Consider the following 15,886-nt stretch of genomic DNA (forward strand, 5'->3'; position numbering starts at 1 on the left):
ACCAGTGACATCCAAGAGCTCCTAAATGAATTGACTAAGGGCGTAGCATTTTTCAACTCCGAAGCGAGGACACAACACATCTAAGATTAATCGCACATACTGATATCTCGAATTCCCTACCCCGCTCCCAACCTTAAACTGGCGCAGGAATATGTCGTATATATACGTGGAAACAAAGCATCTGTAAATGTGCTGGAGATTAGACGAAAACCATTCTATGCATTGCAGATACAAATTAGACATTCTGATGTTTTTCGACATAAAAAAAAACGATATGCGCCCACTAACATTCACTTGTCCAGCGGCGACGCCACATCGCAGTATTTGATGGAGTATTCCGCTTTGTGGTAAGGGCAGTCGAAAGCGTTTGAAAACTCTTCCATGTTGAGCAATGGGAGGAAACAGAACACTCTGGAGGCAAGGTTCTGTTGCTCGCGTCTCACGCTGCACGGCAGAGGGCAGAAGCGCCGGAAGAACGTCTTCTGAGCCAAAACCCAATAACTGTCGTAGTTGGCAGCAGCCCGGCTTGGCTCGTATGCTGCTTTGAGCGCGTTGAAAGCACTTCGAACGCTTTGGGTCCAGATGTAGACGTCGCGAGGCTCCCACTTGCCAAGACGGTCGATGCTCACATTGAGGGCCGTGCGGCCAAGGACATCCAGGCACTCGTAAAAAGAGAAGAGGGCAACCCTTTCTTCCGGTGACCATACGGCCGACGCATTGATCGGAATCACTGCGCGCAGAAGAGCTCTGGCGAGCAGAACGCCAAGGGTGCCCATGACATATTCCGGCGGAACGCCCTCCGCATACAAGACCGGCTCCTGGCGCATTGACGCTGGGGCGACGATGCTGTTGGACTGATCGTGATAGAGCACATCACTGCTCATGAGGAAAGCGTCGTCGATTTCGCGCTCATGAGGAGCCGGGGGTTCTTCCAGAAGGATCAGCTGCTGCCGCTTATTCATTTGGAGGAAAAAACCCGGAAAGCTGCTAGTCTTGGACACTGCTCCGAGGTCAGCCTCGTCAAACGGAGTCTGCGAGTAGACGTTAAAAGGGTAAAGGGAGACACTCTGGAGAGTTTTGTCTGCTTTATGTCTCATGAACACTGTCATCCATGAGAACGCGCTTGGAATTGGGACGGAGTCGAGCACCTTGAAGAATATCGGGGAGATAGCACTGTTCCCGCTCGGTTCTCTGAACAGCTGGGATGCGATGGTACCCCTGGTGTTTCGCATGACCGACTGAGTTGCCCGTAAGCATGAGGACACTATGCTTTCGGTGTCGTTGGAGCTGACTCGGCGCAGGTAGTCGAACCGAAATCCATCTAGCAGGATCTGGACGAATAAGTAGACCACTCCGTCTTTGCCGAGGACTCTGAAAAAGCTGAGCAGCAGCTGAATCAGGTCCACGGTGTCAATGGATATCATGGACTCTGTATTCACTTTGTGCTGTTGCGGCAGATCGGCATTTATAACGTCGAGCCATTCGTTAAGACGCATATCCGCAGTCAGGTCCCCCAGGACGGTAATGCTTTGGCGTTGCTCCCGACGTTCCCATGCCATGTATTTCCGCACCTTCTGCTCTATATCTAAGATGGCGGGGACATTAATGCGATGGCCGAGCACACCTGAGACCTCACCCATCAGCTGTATCAAGTAGTTCTTCAGGGACAACGTGGGCTTCGCGTTCATCTTGCGCGACAACGTCTGTCCTCGCAAAAGTCGCAGAGATACAGCCTCGGGAAACTGGTTCAGGCTGATTTCCAGCACCGTTTGGATGCCTTGCTCCAGCGACAACTGCACGATGTACCTGACAACTTGGGGAAAAGTGCTCATATTGAGCAACTTTCTGCCATAGTCGCGGAATGGGAGCAGGGCCTCGCTCACAGACGCAGTTCCCATCCTCACGAAGCGCTCGCAAGACTCGTAGAACTTGGCCACCTTGTAGAGGGCGAATGAGGCTGGCTTGGCACTGTTCATGCCGCTCAGCGTGTAGTTGATATGTCGCATGAGTTCTCTTTTCTCGTAGCGAAGGAAGGTTACAGGATTTCCGCTGGATGCTGCAGTCTTCTGTTGCCAGCGGAGGCAGACGTGGCCGTGCAAGTCCTGACATGGGTCCGCGTGTGGGTTGATCAGCAGGTCTAAATCCCGGAAAGCCCGCTTGCAGGACTCGCTGGTGCAGTCGCCGATACGCGGGCCTTGGCGCGCTTGGCCGCCGTGCAAGAGCAGCAAGGCTACGATGCCGATAAAGCTGGCCGCTACGGCCAGGACGATCAGGCAAGTGATGGAATCGTCGCGGTTGAGCACAGTCTCGGTTATGGCCGAAATCTCCCGGATCATGGTGACTCCAACTGCGAAACACAAATGGCAGTAAACGGTAACTCATATGTACCAATGGGAGCCCGGTGCAGGAATGAAATCACGCCTCAATTTTCAGCGCCTGAGAAATTTTATGGCTCTTTTTAGTGGAAACAGGCCGTAGTACTTTTTTTGTAACATCAACTTATAAGCTTCTTGTTCGGAGTAGCTTTTAAGAAAGTAGTCAAGGCAAGGGAAACGAAGGGCTCGTTATGACATATGTATCAAGAAGCAAATAGCCACCGGAATAAAGGAGCATAGGGGAATGATTGTATTTTTTTCTTCAATTTGTTTTCATCATTGGGAGATTAACAGTGTAATTATTCATTGCTCAAATATCACTGATTAGATAGGAGAAGGAAAACAACAAGTCGGCGCCGGTTGACCGGAAATCGCGACCTCCGGAATTCACGTCCGGTTGTTCACATTTTGCGGAGAAGCTGTCCTTCAGAGAGTATATGACATGTTTTGTTTGAGGTGGATCTTTCACTTCAAAGTTTTTTTATTTCGGCAGACTATTTTTTTACAAAGCACAGATCCAGTGTTGTACTTACAGTCACTTAGAGTTTACCTTTTCTGCAGTTAACCTACCAGTATATAAAACAAAAATGGGCGTTAACTGATTGTAAAGCATTTGCAGCCTCACGGCTGCGTTGAAAGATTCAGAGAGAGCCGTCAGGGGTGCAAATTTCAGAGAGAGGCGGTGCTTGCTCACCGCTGTCGCTTCGTACACTTGCACTGAAGCCCGATCTGCTTGGCTCGAACCTCGTCCGAGATGGCAGTTCTAGGGACGCCCCCTTTGACGAAGAAGCCGTGGTCGGTGTGAACGCTCGTATGTGTGTGTGTGTGTGTGTGTGTGTGTGTGTGTGTGTGTGTGTGTGTGTGTGTGTGTGTGTGTGTGTGTGTGTGTGTGTGTGTGTGTGTGTGTGTGTGTGTGTGTGTGTGTGTGTGTGTGTGTGTGTGTGTGTGTGTGTGTGTGTGTGTGTGTGTGTGTGTGTGTGTGTGTGTGTGTGTGTGTGTGTGTGTGTGTGTGTGTGTGTGTGTGTGTGTGTGTGTGTGTGTGTGTGTGTGTGTGTGTGTGTGTGTGTGTGTGTGTGTGTGTGTGTGTGTGTGTGTGTGTGTGTGTGTGTGTGTGTGTGTGTGTGTGTGTGTGTGTGTGTGTGTGTGTGTGTGTGTGTGTGTGTGTGTGTGTGTGTGTGTGTGTGTGTGTGTGTGTGTGTGTGTGTGTGTGTGTGTGTGTGTGTGTGTGTGTGTGTGTGTGTGTGTGTGTGTGTGTGTGTGTGTGTGTGTGTGTGTGTGTGTGTGTGTGTGTGTGTGTGTGTGTGTGTGTGTGTGTGTGTGTGTGTGTGTGTGTGTGTGTGTGTGTGTGTGTGTGTGTGTGTGTGTGTGTGTGTGTGTGTGTGTGTGTGTGTGTGTGTGTGTGTGTGTGTGTGTGTGTGTGTGTGTGTGTGTGTGTGTGTGTGTGTGTGTGTGTGTGTGTGTGTGTGTGTGTGTGTGTGTGTGTGTGTGTGTGTGTGTGTGTGTGTGTGTGTGTGTGTGTGTGTGTGTGTGTGTGTGTGTGTGTGTGTGTGTGTGTGTGTGTGTGTGTGTGTGTGTGTGTGTGTGTGTGTGTGTGTGTGTGTGTGTGTGTGTGTGTGTGTGTGTGTGTGTGTGTGTGTGTGTGTGTGTGTGTGTGTGTGTGTGTGTGTGTGTGTGTGTGTGTGTGTGTGTGTGTGTGTGTGTGTGTGTGTGTGTGTGTGTGTGTGTGTGTGTGTGTGTGTGTGTGTGTGTGTGAACGCGTTCACACAGACCACGGATTCTTCGAATTGAGAGGATTTTACAGATTTTAGTAAACGCGCTAATGATACTGAAAAGCAGCGAAAACTTCTAGAAGTTTTTTAAGACGTTTAGTGAGTTTTTTTAGATATTACCAAATAGTTAGCTGCTTCCTCGGATTCCAGCGTGCATCGTTCATAGGAGCCTTTTAGTTTTTTAGAGTGAATTGCGTCGTAATCACCATCAGCATTCAGTTATGTATGTAGTACTAATTATCGACAACAGTATTCAGTACGTTATCCAGGCTGACAGTCTTACACAGGTAGACCGACGGACAGAACTTCCGTCGCAGAACTTTTCGGGATTCGCGTGGCATGCAAAAGGGACTCGGTACATTCACCTCACGCTGGTGGAAAGTTTAGAAATTTCACTTCCTATCTTTATGGTTGTTACATCCAATTGAGTAGAACAAGTTTTAAAAGTGGGTGACAATTGGAAGATTTTTGTCACGTATTCATTCGGAAGAAATATGCCGTTACAAGGAGCAAACAAACTAAAAATATTTTACGTAGACTTTCGAAGATAAGTATGAGCATTTCTTTGCACTGGTTAGTTTGCTATGGGTGCAACGTGAAAATTGAGTGTGCCTTTCCGGTACCTTTTTGAAAATGCACGTCACAGAATAGAACTTTTGACCTCTGCCGTGTGAAGCTCGTTTCTGTTGCTGATTTATGACTATTCCTGCAACGTGCAATAACTGTCGAAGCCTATTTCAACTATGCGAGAGTTGAACCTCGTACACCACTCACATCGAACGGACGACCTCCTTCGGGTCGTTTCAACGTTCACCGCCGCGTCACAGGAAGGTTGACCATCCTGGTTGAGCGAGACCTGCGAAGTATGCCAGGTAGTTCGAGGAAGGATGAGGAGGCTTCGCGCGTACTGGTTTTGGACGATGTTCAACAGGGCACCCCGCTCGGTTGCTTGCGCAGTGTCCCGCGGGCTACTCGTTAGTGAAACGACCCTCTGCGCGCGTTGCTTTTGCATATACAGTACCCGTAAATATACACAGCGGTCTCTTGTGGAGTACTTACTCTAATATCCATGATATACGGGTAAATTTAATGATGCTAAGAGTTTACTTACTTAAGAGTTAATTTATTCGCGAGAGTTTACTGACTTAAGATTTATTTTATTCGCGTGGCGAAACACGCATAAATTCACTGCCATTAGCATTATTGTTATTATTAGCGACCTACTGAGTTCGCCACAATTGATTCCACCAAGCTTTTCGTACTTTTATGCCCATTCCAGGGAAAATAATACAACTTAATACGTTATACCTTCCTAACCAATAGCAAATGGGGGGACAAGAGAAAAGAAACGAGCGGTTTGTTTTGATATACATGACAAAAACTGGCCCTCACGGCAGCTCAGTGTTTACGACGCTCGGCTGCTGACCGGCAAAGCGTGCGTTCGATCCCGGCCGCGGCATTCGGATTTCGACGGGGGCGAAATTCCAGAATTCCGTCTACTCTGTGATGTCAGTGCACGTAAATAACATCTGCTGGCAGAAATTTCTGGAGCCCTTCACTACTGCGTCCCTCGTAGCCTGAGTTGCTTTGGGATGTCAAACCCCCATAATCCATGCTTGAAGGAAGCGAAGAGTCATGGAAACCAAAGAGCATAGGGGATGTTTTTTTAGATTTTTGGTGTTGATCATTCGGAGAACAATAGGTTAAATGTCTTATATATAGGTGATAAGAAAAAGGGAATTCAAAAAGCAGCCACATGCCACCGGTGTGATCGGAATCCACGCCCTCCGAATTTCACACCAGGTGCTGTAGCAACTCAGATACAGTGACGACTTGCCAATCTTGTGCTTTAGGGGGTGTTTATGTGTAGTGTAACCGAAACTTGAGAGCGTTCACCAACTTCCCCATCGATCCATTGCGCCGAACGCAGTACATCCTGTGTTACCGCCAGTGCCACGTAAGAACGTCATCGAACGGTGAGGGCGGAGGCTGTCCGGCAACCATCTTATGCTACCTAAGACATCAAGGCTGCCAGAACCGAGAAACTTCATAGCAGACAAGGGAAAAGAAAATAGAGCTTTGTTATGTCATACATGACGGAAGCCAACAGCCAAGGAGTATAGAAGATTTAAAAAAAAATTTTGTGTTTATCAATGCGATAATAATAGAGTAATTATGCTAAACGTTAAAATTAGAAAATAGAAAAAGCCCACAACCCCCGAATTTCGCTTCCTGTGCTCCGCCAACTGGTCTAGAGCGACGGATCGTTTGCTTTCGGGGGTGTGATGTGTAGCGTGAGGAGTCAAAATATCCGCTATGCTCCAATTGAAAATGAAGAGTGCATGCTTGGCTAATAAGGCGCCTGAAAAATGCAAAAAACATTTGTCTGAGGCTGTAACATTTCAGGAAAACAGAAAATTTACTGAAAAATGCAGCAGAGCTGTTCCAGAGGTCGGGTTTAAATTTTACTTGCTCTTTCTAGGTTAATTAATCCTCACCTGTACACCTTTGCAATAGGGCTGACTCGTGGCAACGTGTTACGACGATACAAATCAATGGCCTATGGAACCTTTGAAAGGCGTGCGCGGACGCCTTGCAAATCTTTTGCGGTTACTCTATGGAGTTCAGAGAACGTAAGCCACCTGGCGCAGCACGTTGTTTCGGTAAAGTTTAAGAAGGCTTCAAGGGCTTGCCCAGGGAAAGGACAAGAACCGTAGGAACCAAGTCAAGTACCATCTCATATTTGCTCACAAGACGCATTTTCACTTAAGCACAGTCAACAGTCTTTACGCTACCACAATGGTCAAATATAGCAGGAGAAAGGAAACCAGAGCTATGGCGGGCATTGTGAAGGTATGATGGTTGGCTGTATTTTAAGGCGAATTAGCTCCAATAAGCAAACGATCGGTGGCGTTTGGCGCCGGTCTAGAAATTTTGGCTGGTATCCAGGTCATTTTTTTCGTTTGTCCCTTACCACTATTAAATGATTACGTATGACGACGCTGCTACTGAAGCTGGGCACTAAAACGTGAGCCGTTCGCGACACACTCCAACTGCGTCCGCTTATATTTAGACCCTGTCAGTGCGAAAAAGATGGCAGTACTCACAGGTGACCAGGGAATTTCCGATGTCGAGGTAGAGGGGATGACGCCGCCGGGCTCCTTGTGTTCTTCCAGGGCGCCGCCAACCACATGAAGCGAAGGAGACCGTTGCGACAGGGTTGGGGTGACTAGTGATGCCGGCGTTGGCGAGGAGGGCGGGCCCCTTGATGCGTGCAGGGCCCCATACCGAACATGATAAGGTCGTTGTGGCCTGACTGACGGTTGCACTCGGGTCAAGGTGGTCGCTCTCGCCGATGGTATCCGTGGCGCTGCGGGCCTGCTTTCCGCCTCTGCCCGATGGGCTGCCGGCTGCAACAGTCGTCATGGTAATTATTTCGATGACCGTTTTCTGAGCGCCTATTTCAAATCTGCAGCCAGTTACTTCGATTGCTGTAAAGTAGCGCGCGCGTATATTTGCAAACAACTCTGATGCGATGTCTTCGCATTGGGCTTTCATATCAGTTTGCCTGCTGCACGTTACTGCGTAGTAGCGCAAAATGTTCCTTGCCTGTCATGTCCGTGTTACCTGGGAATGCATGAGGATCTCAACGCAGGGCTCGAGGCTTTGAACTCGTGCTCAGAAGCACAGCGATAAAGCCAAACTTCCACTTCAGCGAATGCTTCGCTTTCTTTAAGATACGTTTGAAAAATTCTACAATCTGATACTAAATGCGTTATAGATATACCGAACCCTCCTACGTTTTCTGGTCAACTCCCGAGGATGTGTTAACAATCTGTAACGTTGAACATGCCTATGCGGGTTGAAGTTATAGTACTTCCACAGATTTGAAACTTGTCGCTCATTTGGTCTCTGACGCAGCCATTCATTTGTTTTCGAACCAGAATTTGGCCTCCGTTTCGGAAGTTCGCAAACAACATCCCAATGTTCAGGAAAGGTGACAGAAATATATATGTTGCTATGTGACGGCAATGCGATGAAGGCGGAACATGAAGGCTGCTGATGGCATGATTTGAATGGCGCTGACCGGCTGGCACGAGTGCTCCCACCCGTGCCCTGCACAGTTTGTTGTCTTCTAGACCGCCAAACGACCCGGGGCCATCGAGCAATCTACCTGATCAAGAACTAGAATAATGACACGATGAAACACCGCACACGGCGATGGGTGTGATGAAAGAGATGAACAGAGAAGAGATGAAAGGCTTGCCATCACGATGAAAGAGATGAGCAGATGACGAGCGCAGGAACTACCGATGAGTTTTATTTTTTTTCCTTTGGTAAAACCAATAAACATTTATTTGCCAAACATTAGAAATCATTCCACAAATTTTGACTTGTTCAATTCTCAGTTTTGGTTTTTTTCTAAACCGCCTACGGACGTACCATTTCGTTCACAAGCTGACGATATCAGACTGTCTCTTGATACTGGTAATCATTTCCCAAAGGCGTTTCACGCTAATAATCACAGCATGCTATTTGTCAAACACGAAACATATGACATAACTGTTGGAGCATTAACGTTTCTGAAATGTTATTTATCCAATCAAAAACAGAGGGTCATCTTTCTGGTGTCTGCTTTTTTTTTCTTATTTGTATCGATGATTTCCAGCTTATCCCATCGCATTGTGTTTTATGATGTTGACGGCAGAATTATTTCATTGTACAATGCATCGATTGGCAACATAATTTATAAATAAGTACATCACTCGAAGGTGTAATAAAATCATGTCGCGATAGGAATATAATATTATTGGTTAAAAGATTATGTTCATCATTTTCAGGTCCGGTAAAAACATCTTACCTGTAAAGCCTGTTTCACGCCCAAATTGCGCGAATGGAATGCCCTCGAAGCTTCGATTGTAATGCAGCCGACAGTCCTCAAATTTTTGGAGCTTGCCGAGCTGATTATGCTGCCACAAAACTGACTAAATATTGTTCAAATGTTCGTGATATATACTGTGTTCTGTATTACTGATTACCCCGAATTTGTTTGTTCTTCTCTTGATTTAAGTAGACCCATCCTTTTCATTGTACAACTGCTTACTGTTCTATAATTGTTTTATCTGTAAGTTGGGTATCTTTTGACATCCGCCCACCGCTGTAAAAACCCAGGTTGGGGTTGACAGTATGTTGAAATAAATAAATAAAAAATTAAAAAAATACATTTTACTCTCTGGTGTTACCATGTGTACTTTTGTAGTATTCAACTTGACGCACATCTCAAATTTAATTCGAACATTAGTTATCTGAAGAAAACAAAACTTTTTTATAAGCACACTTATAAAGACGTTGATTTTTTTTTATAACATGCGGTATCGTCTTCCTGCTTTGCCTTAGTTCTTTGTGATCACACGTCTAGGACTGTTGCTTAATCCGGCCGTATGATCACAAACATTCCTTCGCGCTCTAAGAGAAGTTCTCTTCCTCACGAATATAATGTCCGTTCATCTTTTACTTCTTCATCATCTCAACAATCAAGTACCGTAGAAATTAACAGATCACAACTGCTTAAGGAATCACAATAGCGGTAGGTTTGCTACAGTTAACATCTTTGTACGATCAAATGTTCACACCGATTATGACCAGTAAAGTTTCGGAGTACTTTGCGATTGCCATTGAACTTTTATTAGATTGAGCCTGTTGTTGAAAAATTAAATTTGACAAGCAAAAGGTTTATGTTTCTTTTTTGCCCTCTTTTGATAAATAATCCTAATGTCTCCTGTAAAATTATTGAACGTGCTGTTTTGGTTGTATTTTTGTGTATATTATCCAATTGGAGCCCCAGAAGCGTAAGCGGACAATAAGACCCTATTCTGTATTTTACTACGTATCCTTTCTTTACGTGTATTATATAAACTGATTCGTTCGAAATACGGCAAACATTTTGTTTTCGACAATTTTGATGATGGGGAAAAATGAATTTGTATTGAGCAATGGTATCTGTAGCGAAAGAGCGCCATGACACAGCGTATTTTTCGCCTGCACAAGGTGGCGTCCAATACCCATATCCCAAGCATTTCACATTTGATAAAGCGAGCAGCAGACTAGAAATGGCTTCTGCGCTCTGTATCCCCGGTGGGTATCCAACGGAACTGGGCAAGGGGATGCTGCCACCCCTAGGCCACCGCTGACTCTGCTTCGCCAAACTGTAGTCCTCAAACTTCCTGAAGAAGGGCAGAATTCCTCGAATGCGACATAACTGCTTTAGATGCAGTAGAAAAAGTTTCCTAACCGAAAAATTGCCACTAGCGGGGGATGAGCTGATACCGTAGGCTTATGACAACCTGTCATGTGAAGGAAGCCAATACTCATCAAAGCCATGAAAGTATCGGGGAAAGATTTTTTTTAATTTGCCGCGATGATCAATGGAAAGTTGACAGTGTAATAGTTTTAACTGAAAGAATGTTTGGAGAGTAATTCTTAAAACCGTTACATGATGCCAGTGCGATCCGAAGCTGCGACATCCGTATGGAGCATACAGTGCTCTACCAGCAGAGATATGGCGTCGGCTGTCTGGCATTCTACTTTCGAGTTCATTCATGCGTTAGCATTATATAGGTCTGTGCTCGCGGAATGGCGACGCCATCTGTCAGTAGCCAGTGCGGTGCGTACTGGGCAATATTCCTGCTTAATTCTTTTTAACTTCCCTCACTAATTTATTTCAGTAGCCAGAGTGGCAGGTAGCAACGTACCCATCGCGCCACGAGCGGACTTAGTATACTGTGTATGCGAACTTAGCTTCATGCATGACATTCAACCCTGAAGAGGCCGCGGAAGTTGTGTGCCATCAAAACCATATTACTTCGCCACGTATCAATCGGTCCTCTCGAAGCCTGAACGAGTAATTTATAGCTTACTTTTGACATTCAATATTTCCATTCAGAACGTGAAACAGACACTGTGGAACAATGAAGGCTGGCACGCCCCTCCATGATACGTAAATATTTTCAAGCTGCGCTTGAGATTAAGGCAAGAAAAGTAGCCGATGGGTGGGCTTAGTGTTCAAGCCGGTTGCGTAAGCGAGAACAGCTTGAAGCAGATAAAGCTTGACACGCTTTCGCAAAAGAATGCACGGCGCTGAGTGTGTTGCGTAGCTGCGCAGTTCCGGAATGAACGCGTTCTCATTCTTGAGGACGAAAACTGCCGTACTTCTCCCGGAATAGTTCATTCCGATCGGGATGCATCACCTCAATTCTGTTGAAAATTCCCCTCAAACTGAAAAATTACTACGCCCGAAAATTTTTTGAACTAAAACTCATTACCTTTAATTATAATAACTTTTTTGTAGAGAATTAGGAAGACGTTCGCTTATATGAAAGGCTTCAACAAGTGTCATCCTTAACGAAAATGTAAACGCATATATAATTTACTGCTGGAAAATACACGTAGAAACGTGACTCATTGTTTACCCGAGGCCGTTTAGACGTTTAAGGTTCTTTCGCGGGTATTTTTATAACATGTGCAAATGCTTTTTTTAGCGTTGCCCCCTCTCAAAAGACCGGCTACCGGTTGGAAGCGTCTCCAGCATGGCTGGTACATCTGGTCCTCAGGCAAGCAGATTACTGTAAATGAATCTGTATTTTTATTCGCCAGTGCCTGGGGAGGAGATGTGACTGAAAAAGGATGGATGTTGGTAGTTATAAATCTTCTTATCTGAAAGCGCGAAAGCCGAGGACAACGCATATATACAAGACGATACTTGTTACTTGCTTTTTGAATGTGTGTTTCCTTGCTTCAGACATCATCGTCGTATTGTGGTTAATAAACATCAGTTAAGAATCAGCGCTGGTGCTCTCTGCGCCTTTTGTGAACTTCGTGTTTTTAGCTATCCTATTACATGACGAGCTGCCATAAGGCGGGTGCTGGTGGCGTGCCCGGTTAGGTAAGGTTAGACCAGTGTCGAACCCACGACCTCATCTTGAGTAGCAGAATTAAAGAAAGAGAAAGTGATACCCACACTGGTTTTGAGGAGTATTCGCGAACACAACCGTACGCTACATTTTGAACACTGTGAACAGCGGCGTATTCATCGTCAGCGTTTAGTGTGGCCTGGAAATATCATTACCGAGAAGGGTATTCAGCATGTTATCCAGATTAACACTGTTACCCAGGTAGTACGAGGAGGAGACCATTTAGGCTGGCGCTTGTGGGCATTGTCGTTGGTTGGGAATGGGGCTGGATGCATTGGTCCTGGCAATTCAACGTGTTGCAGCTCATGGAAAGTTTCGGTATTTCAATTCCTTCCTTTTTGCCCTGGAGCATTTTGTTGAGCAAACCAATATTTAAATACGAATGTAGTGCATAAAGTGTGTGGCAATTTTTATTTCTGAGAATACCTTTTGTTCAACAATCATTGCGAAGAAAACTGCCGTGTAGCCGAGGTTATAAAGGCAAACATTTCTATAGGCTTTAAAGCATAATGACTAGTATTACAATGCCAGTAATGCGCACTACTTCAGTAAAACGATGTCTCTGATCCTCGACTTTTGTGTGACAACAAACGGAGCTAATCAGAGAATGACTTTTCCAGTAGCGTTCTGATACTGCGCAGGAGACCTTATAATGCAACTGGTGTTTTCAGCCCCCTAAAACTCCATTGTTTTACACAGTTGTGTCTTTACGCGCCAGGTGGAAATAGCGTGGTAGCCCGCGTAAGTTGAACCACGTGGACTACTCACATCGATCTGGCGACCTTCGTTGGGTCTTGTCGGTGTTCGAAGCGGCGCCACTCCAAGGATGATCCTGCAGATTGACCGAGACCTGCGAAATATGCCAAACAGTACGCGCAGTGACAAAGTTGCGCGTGAGCTTGTCATGGAAGACACGCAACAGAGCGCCCCACCCTTGTTGCTTGTGGAGTGCGCCGCCCACGATTCATCATAAACAGGACTCTACGCGTCCGGTTGTTTGTATACACAGCATTTACTCGTGCATATATGCAGTATTTGCTCGTGAGCTGTACTAATTTGAACAATGCGCAAATTCTCGTGGAATAGCGGCGTCGACATATTTACTTTTCATTTATTTTTGAACAGTGTAAAGAACTCTTCCGTTTCTTTTCTCGCTAACGCCTTACTGCCCCTTTTTATTTCCTTGCGCTGCAGGCAAGGTGCTTGAAATAGTACATAGCAGTTCCCGCAGCTGGCAGCGCATTTTGCTCCCATTATATATTATTTTGCTTTTGTAATATATATCCCGCTAACAACAAGAAAACTTTGCAGAAACACCTCCAATACCTCGTTCGTAGAGCGACGCTGCTTCCAGAGCCATGTCGTGTTCGATTGGAAATAAAATTGGAAAAGTGCGCAGTTTTTAAAATGGGTTGTGTTGTTGTAGCAAACATGAGAAAAATGTGTTTTGGACACGCCTTCCTTTTGTAGTTAACCAAAGGCGTAGTCACTGATATGCACTGGTAGTGCTGATCTTCGGGCGTTGCTCAGTCTTAAACCAGAAGCTTAACTCTGATTCTACGATGTGGGGTTTGGACTTAATAGAGAAGGAGGTGGCATGGACTGTGGTAATTTAAGTTGGCATTTGAGTCGTTGGGGCAGACCGAAACACTTCACAGATGATTGTATAACTTAAAGGCAGATGATAACTAGGATCACGTCACAAATGCGTATGTAGCGCATGCCACAAGGTGATTAGGCATATGAAAAGGCAGCAGGCAAAATGAAAAGACAGGGAAGAATTTTTGCCGGGACATCGCGTGTGATACGGTGTCAGAGACAAAAGTATGCAAAACGCGGGAACTAGGCACAAAGTGCCAGGTCGGCCAACAGGTTTCTAATTTCAATAGCGCGCGCTACAGAATGTGTCAGGCTTTAACCTTCGCAAGAGCGCATGTGTCGAAACACCTGCTAATAACAGAGATGTCGGCTTCGGATGCCGCTCACGCACCCTGCAGACTTTGGTCCCCGACTGTGTACCGAATTTTCACACGATGCTACAGTCACAGATCACTTCGACGTTAACATGTTGGTAAAATAAATGCAGTAGTACAATATCATATTGGTATTTATGTATTAGCAGAATAACGTAGTAATGCAAAAAATCAAGAAACGCTCTCAGAAGCCGCCAATTTGGGACATTTGTATCGTGGGGTGGAATCAATATTACATCAAATTGCGCTGCCAAGCAGAGCAGCGTTCCTGTTGGCCAGAGTAGACGGTGCAGCAACGTTCGGTTCATAGAGCATGAATGCCCATCCACCGAATATTCATACTGTCACGTACTCTCACGTAATTCGGATGTCGTCCCAGTATTTCCAACCTCTTATCAAGCCCTCCTCTACAACAAAGGAAATCGGCTCGCGGATATTGCGTTTACGGATAAAAGACAGGAACTTTACCCATCTGGTAATGCAATCTTCAGCGACAGACACGGCGGCGCGTCGTAATGTTTGCTAACTCTGGGTAAATAGCATGCACAGTCCAGAACTTTCCCTTACCCACCCATATGAGCATGTATGTATCCATCCATGTGGAACACAATCGAATCAAGAACGACGCCTTTGTGTTCGAGCCACTTAGTGACCGGCATTCTGCCGAGTAAGCGTGGCGCTATGCCATGCGTGACGTCACTCTTTTCCGACCAGTTGGCGTGACCCGTTGCATCTGGTGTGTTGACACGACACACCGACGCCGCACAAACAGGAAATGTAGTCCTAACCGCTGTCGCTGTAAAAAAGTCGACCTGGCTACCGGCGTTTTAAGCGTCAGTTCAGTCTCTTTGCCTGGTGACCAGTTCGCATGTTTATGAGCTGCTACTTAAAAATGTAGCCTCGCAAGCTCGGCGCATGATGACCTTAGTTTCATATGTGCCATATAACCCAACACAAAGATGTCGCCTCGCTAACTCGGCCACCCCTCTTTGCAACTATTGCACTGAAACCTTTGGATAGGGCGATGACTTCCTGGTCCCAAGTGGTCTTCTTTGTACGAGACAATTTCGCGAACTAGACTAGAGGGGAAGGCAGCTAAAAAGCTGAAATCCATGCGGCAGCAAGCCGAAAGAACCTTGTCGAAGTATGGACGATGTAAACTGTGTCCCGATGGTCAATGCTGTCTATGAAGCCGATGGATAAAGACACCGAATACTACGCCCGAAACGAAAGTCGTCGATTACCAGAGAGAAGTTTGTTCAGAAAATGCATTCCCATTTAACCACACGTAACGATCATCGCGCTACCGCTATGTTCATAAGAGCTTGAAATATAAATCTATAGTATTGCGGGCATTGTGAAGTTATGACATCCCGGTGTTGACGAGGTCTAATTTGCCCTCTTATAAATGCTTGAGGAGGTTTGGCGTTGGTCTTAAAATTTGCGCCTGCGTCATGGTTATTTTACTTTGTCCTTTACCAAAAAAGAGTGACTAGCTAAGAGGAAGCTTCTGTAGATGCTGCGCTCTACAACGTCATATATTTGGAATGCCCTCCAACAGTGAAAGTGTGAACACTTGGTCGAGTTGGCACGGATGCACACTGTTGTTGTGCCAGGAGAACAGAGATGCAGGCAAAGAAAGCACAGAAAAGCCTATATGGAAAATGCTTTGACCACGTTATTGCTTTTCAACTTGTTTTTCGGTTTCACGTGCCTTTTTTGCACATTTGTTCTTAACCGTGTTGATTACAGCGCGAAATGGGACCACCGAAAAAACACATAACAAGCAGAGACTGACC

The 15,886-nt window shown here is 45.8% G+C and overlaps 1 protein-coding gene across 1 annotated transcript; it reads right to left on the reverse strand.

Moving 5' to 3' along the window:
• Window positions 1–290: 290 nt before the first annotated feature.
• Window positions 291–13,474, reverse strand: LOC144124016 (uncharacterized). Its single transcript, XM_077656696.1, has 5 exons — window positions 13,441–13,474; window positions 12,883–12,964; window positions 7,252–7,408; window positions 4,919–5,000; window positions 291–2,347 (listed from the first exon to the last, which is right to left on the reverse strand). Exons 1-5 carry the CDS (start codon window positions 13,472–13,474, stop codon window positions 291–293), a joined length of 2,412 nt encoding a protein of 803 aa, XP_077512822.1.
• Between the last annotated feature and the right edge of the window lie 2,412 nt (window positions 13,475–15,886).

The sequence above is a fragment of the Amblyomma americanum genome, chromosome 3, assembly GCF_052857255.1.
Source record: "Amblyomma americanum isolate KBUSLIRL-KWMA chromosome 3, ASM5285725v1, whole genome shotgun sequence".
Lineage (NCBI taxonomy): Eukaryota > Metazoa > Arthropoda > Arachnida > Ixodida > Ixodidae > Amblyomma > Amblyomma americanum.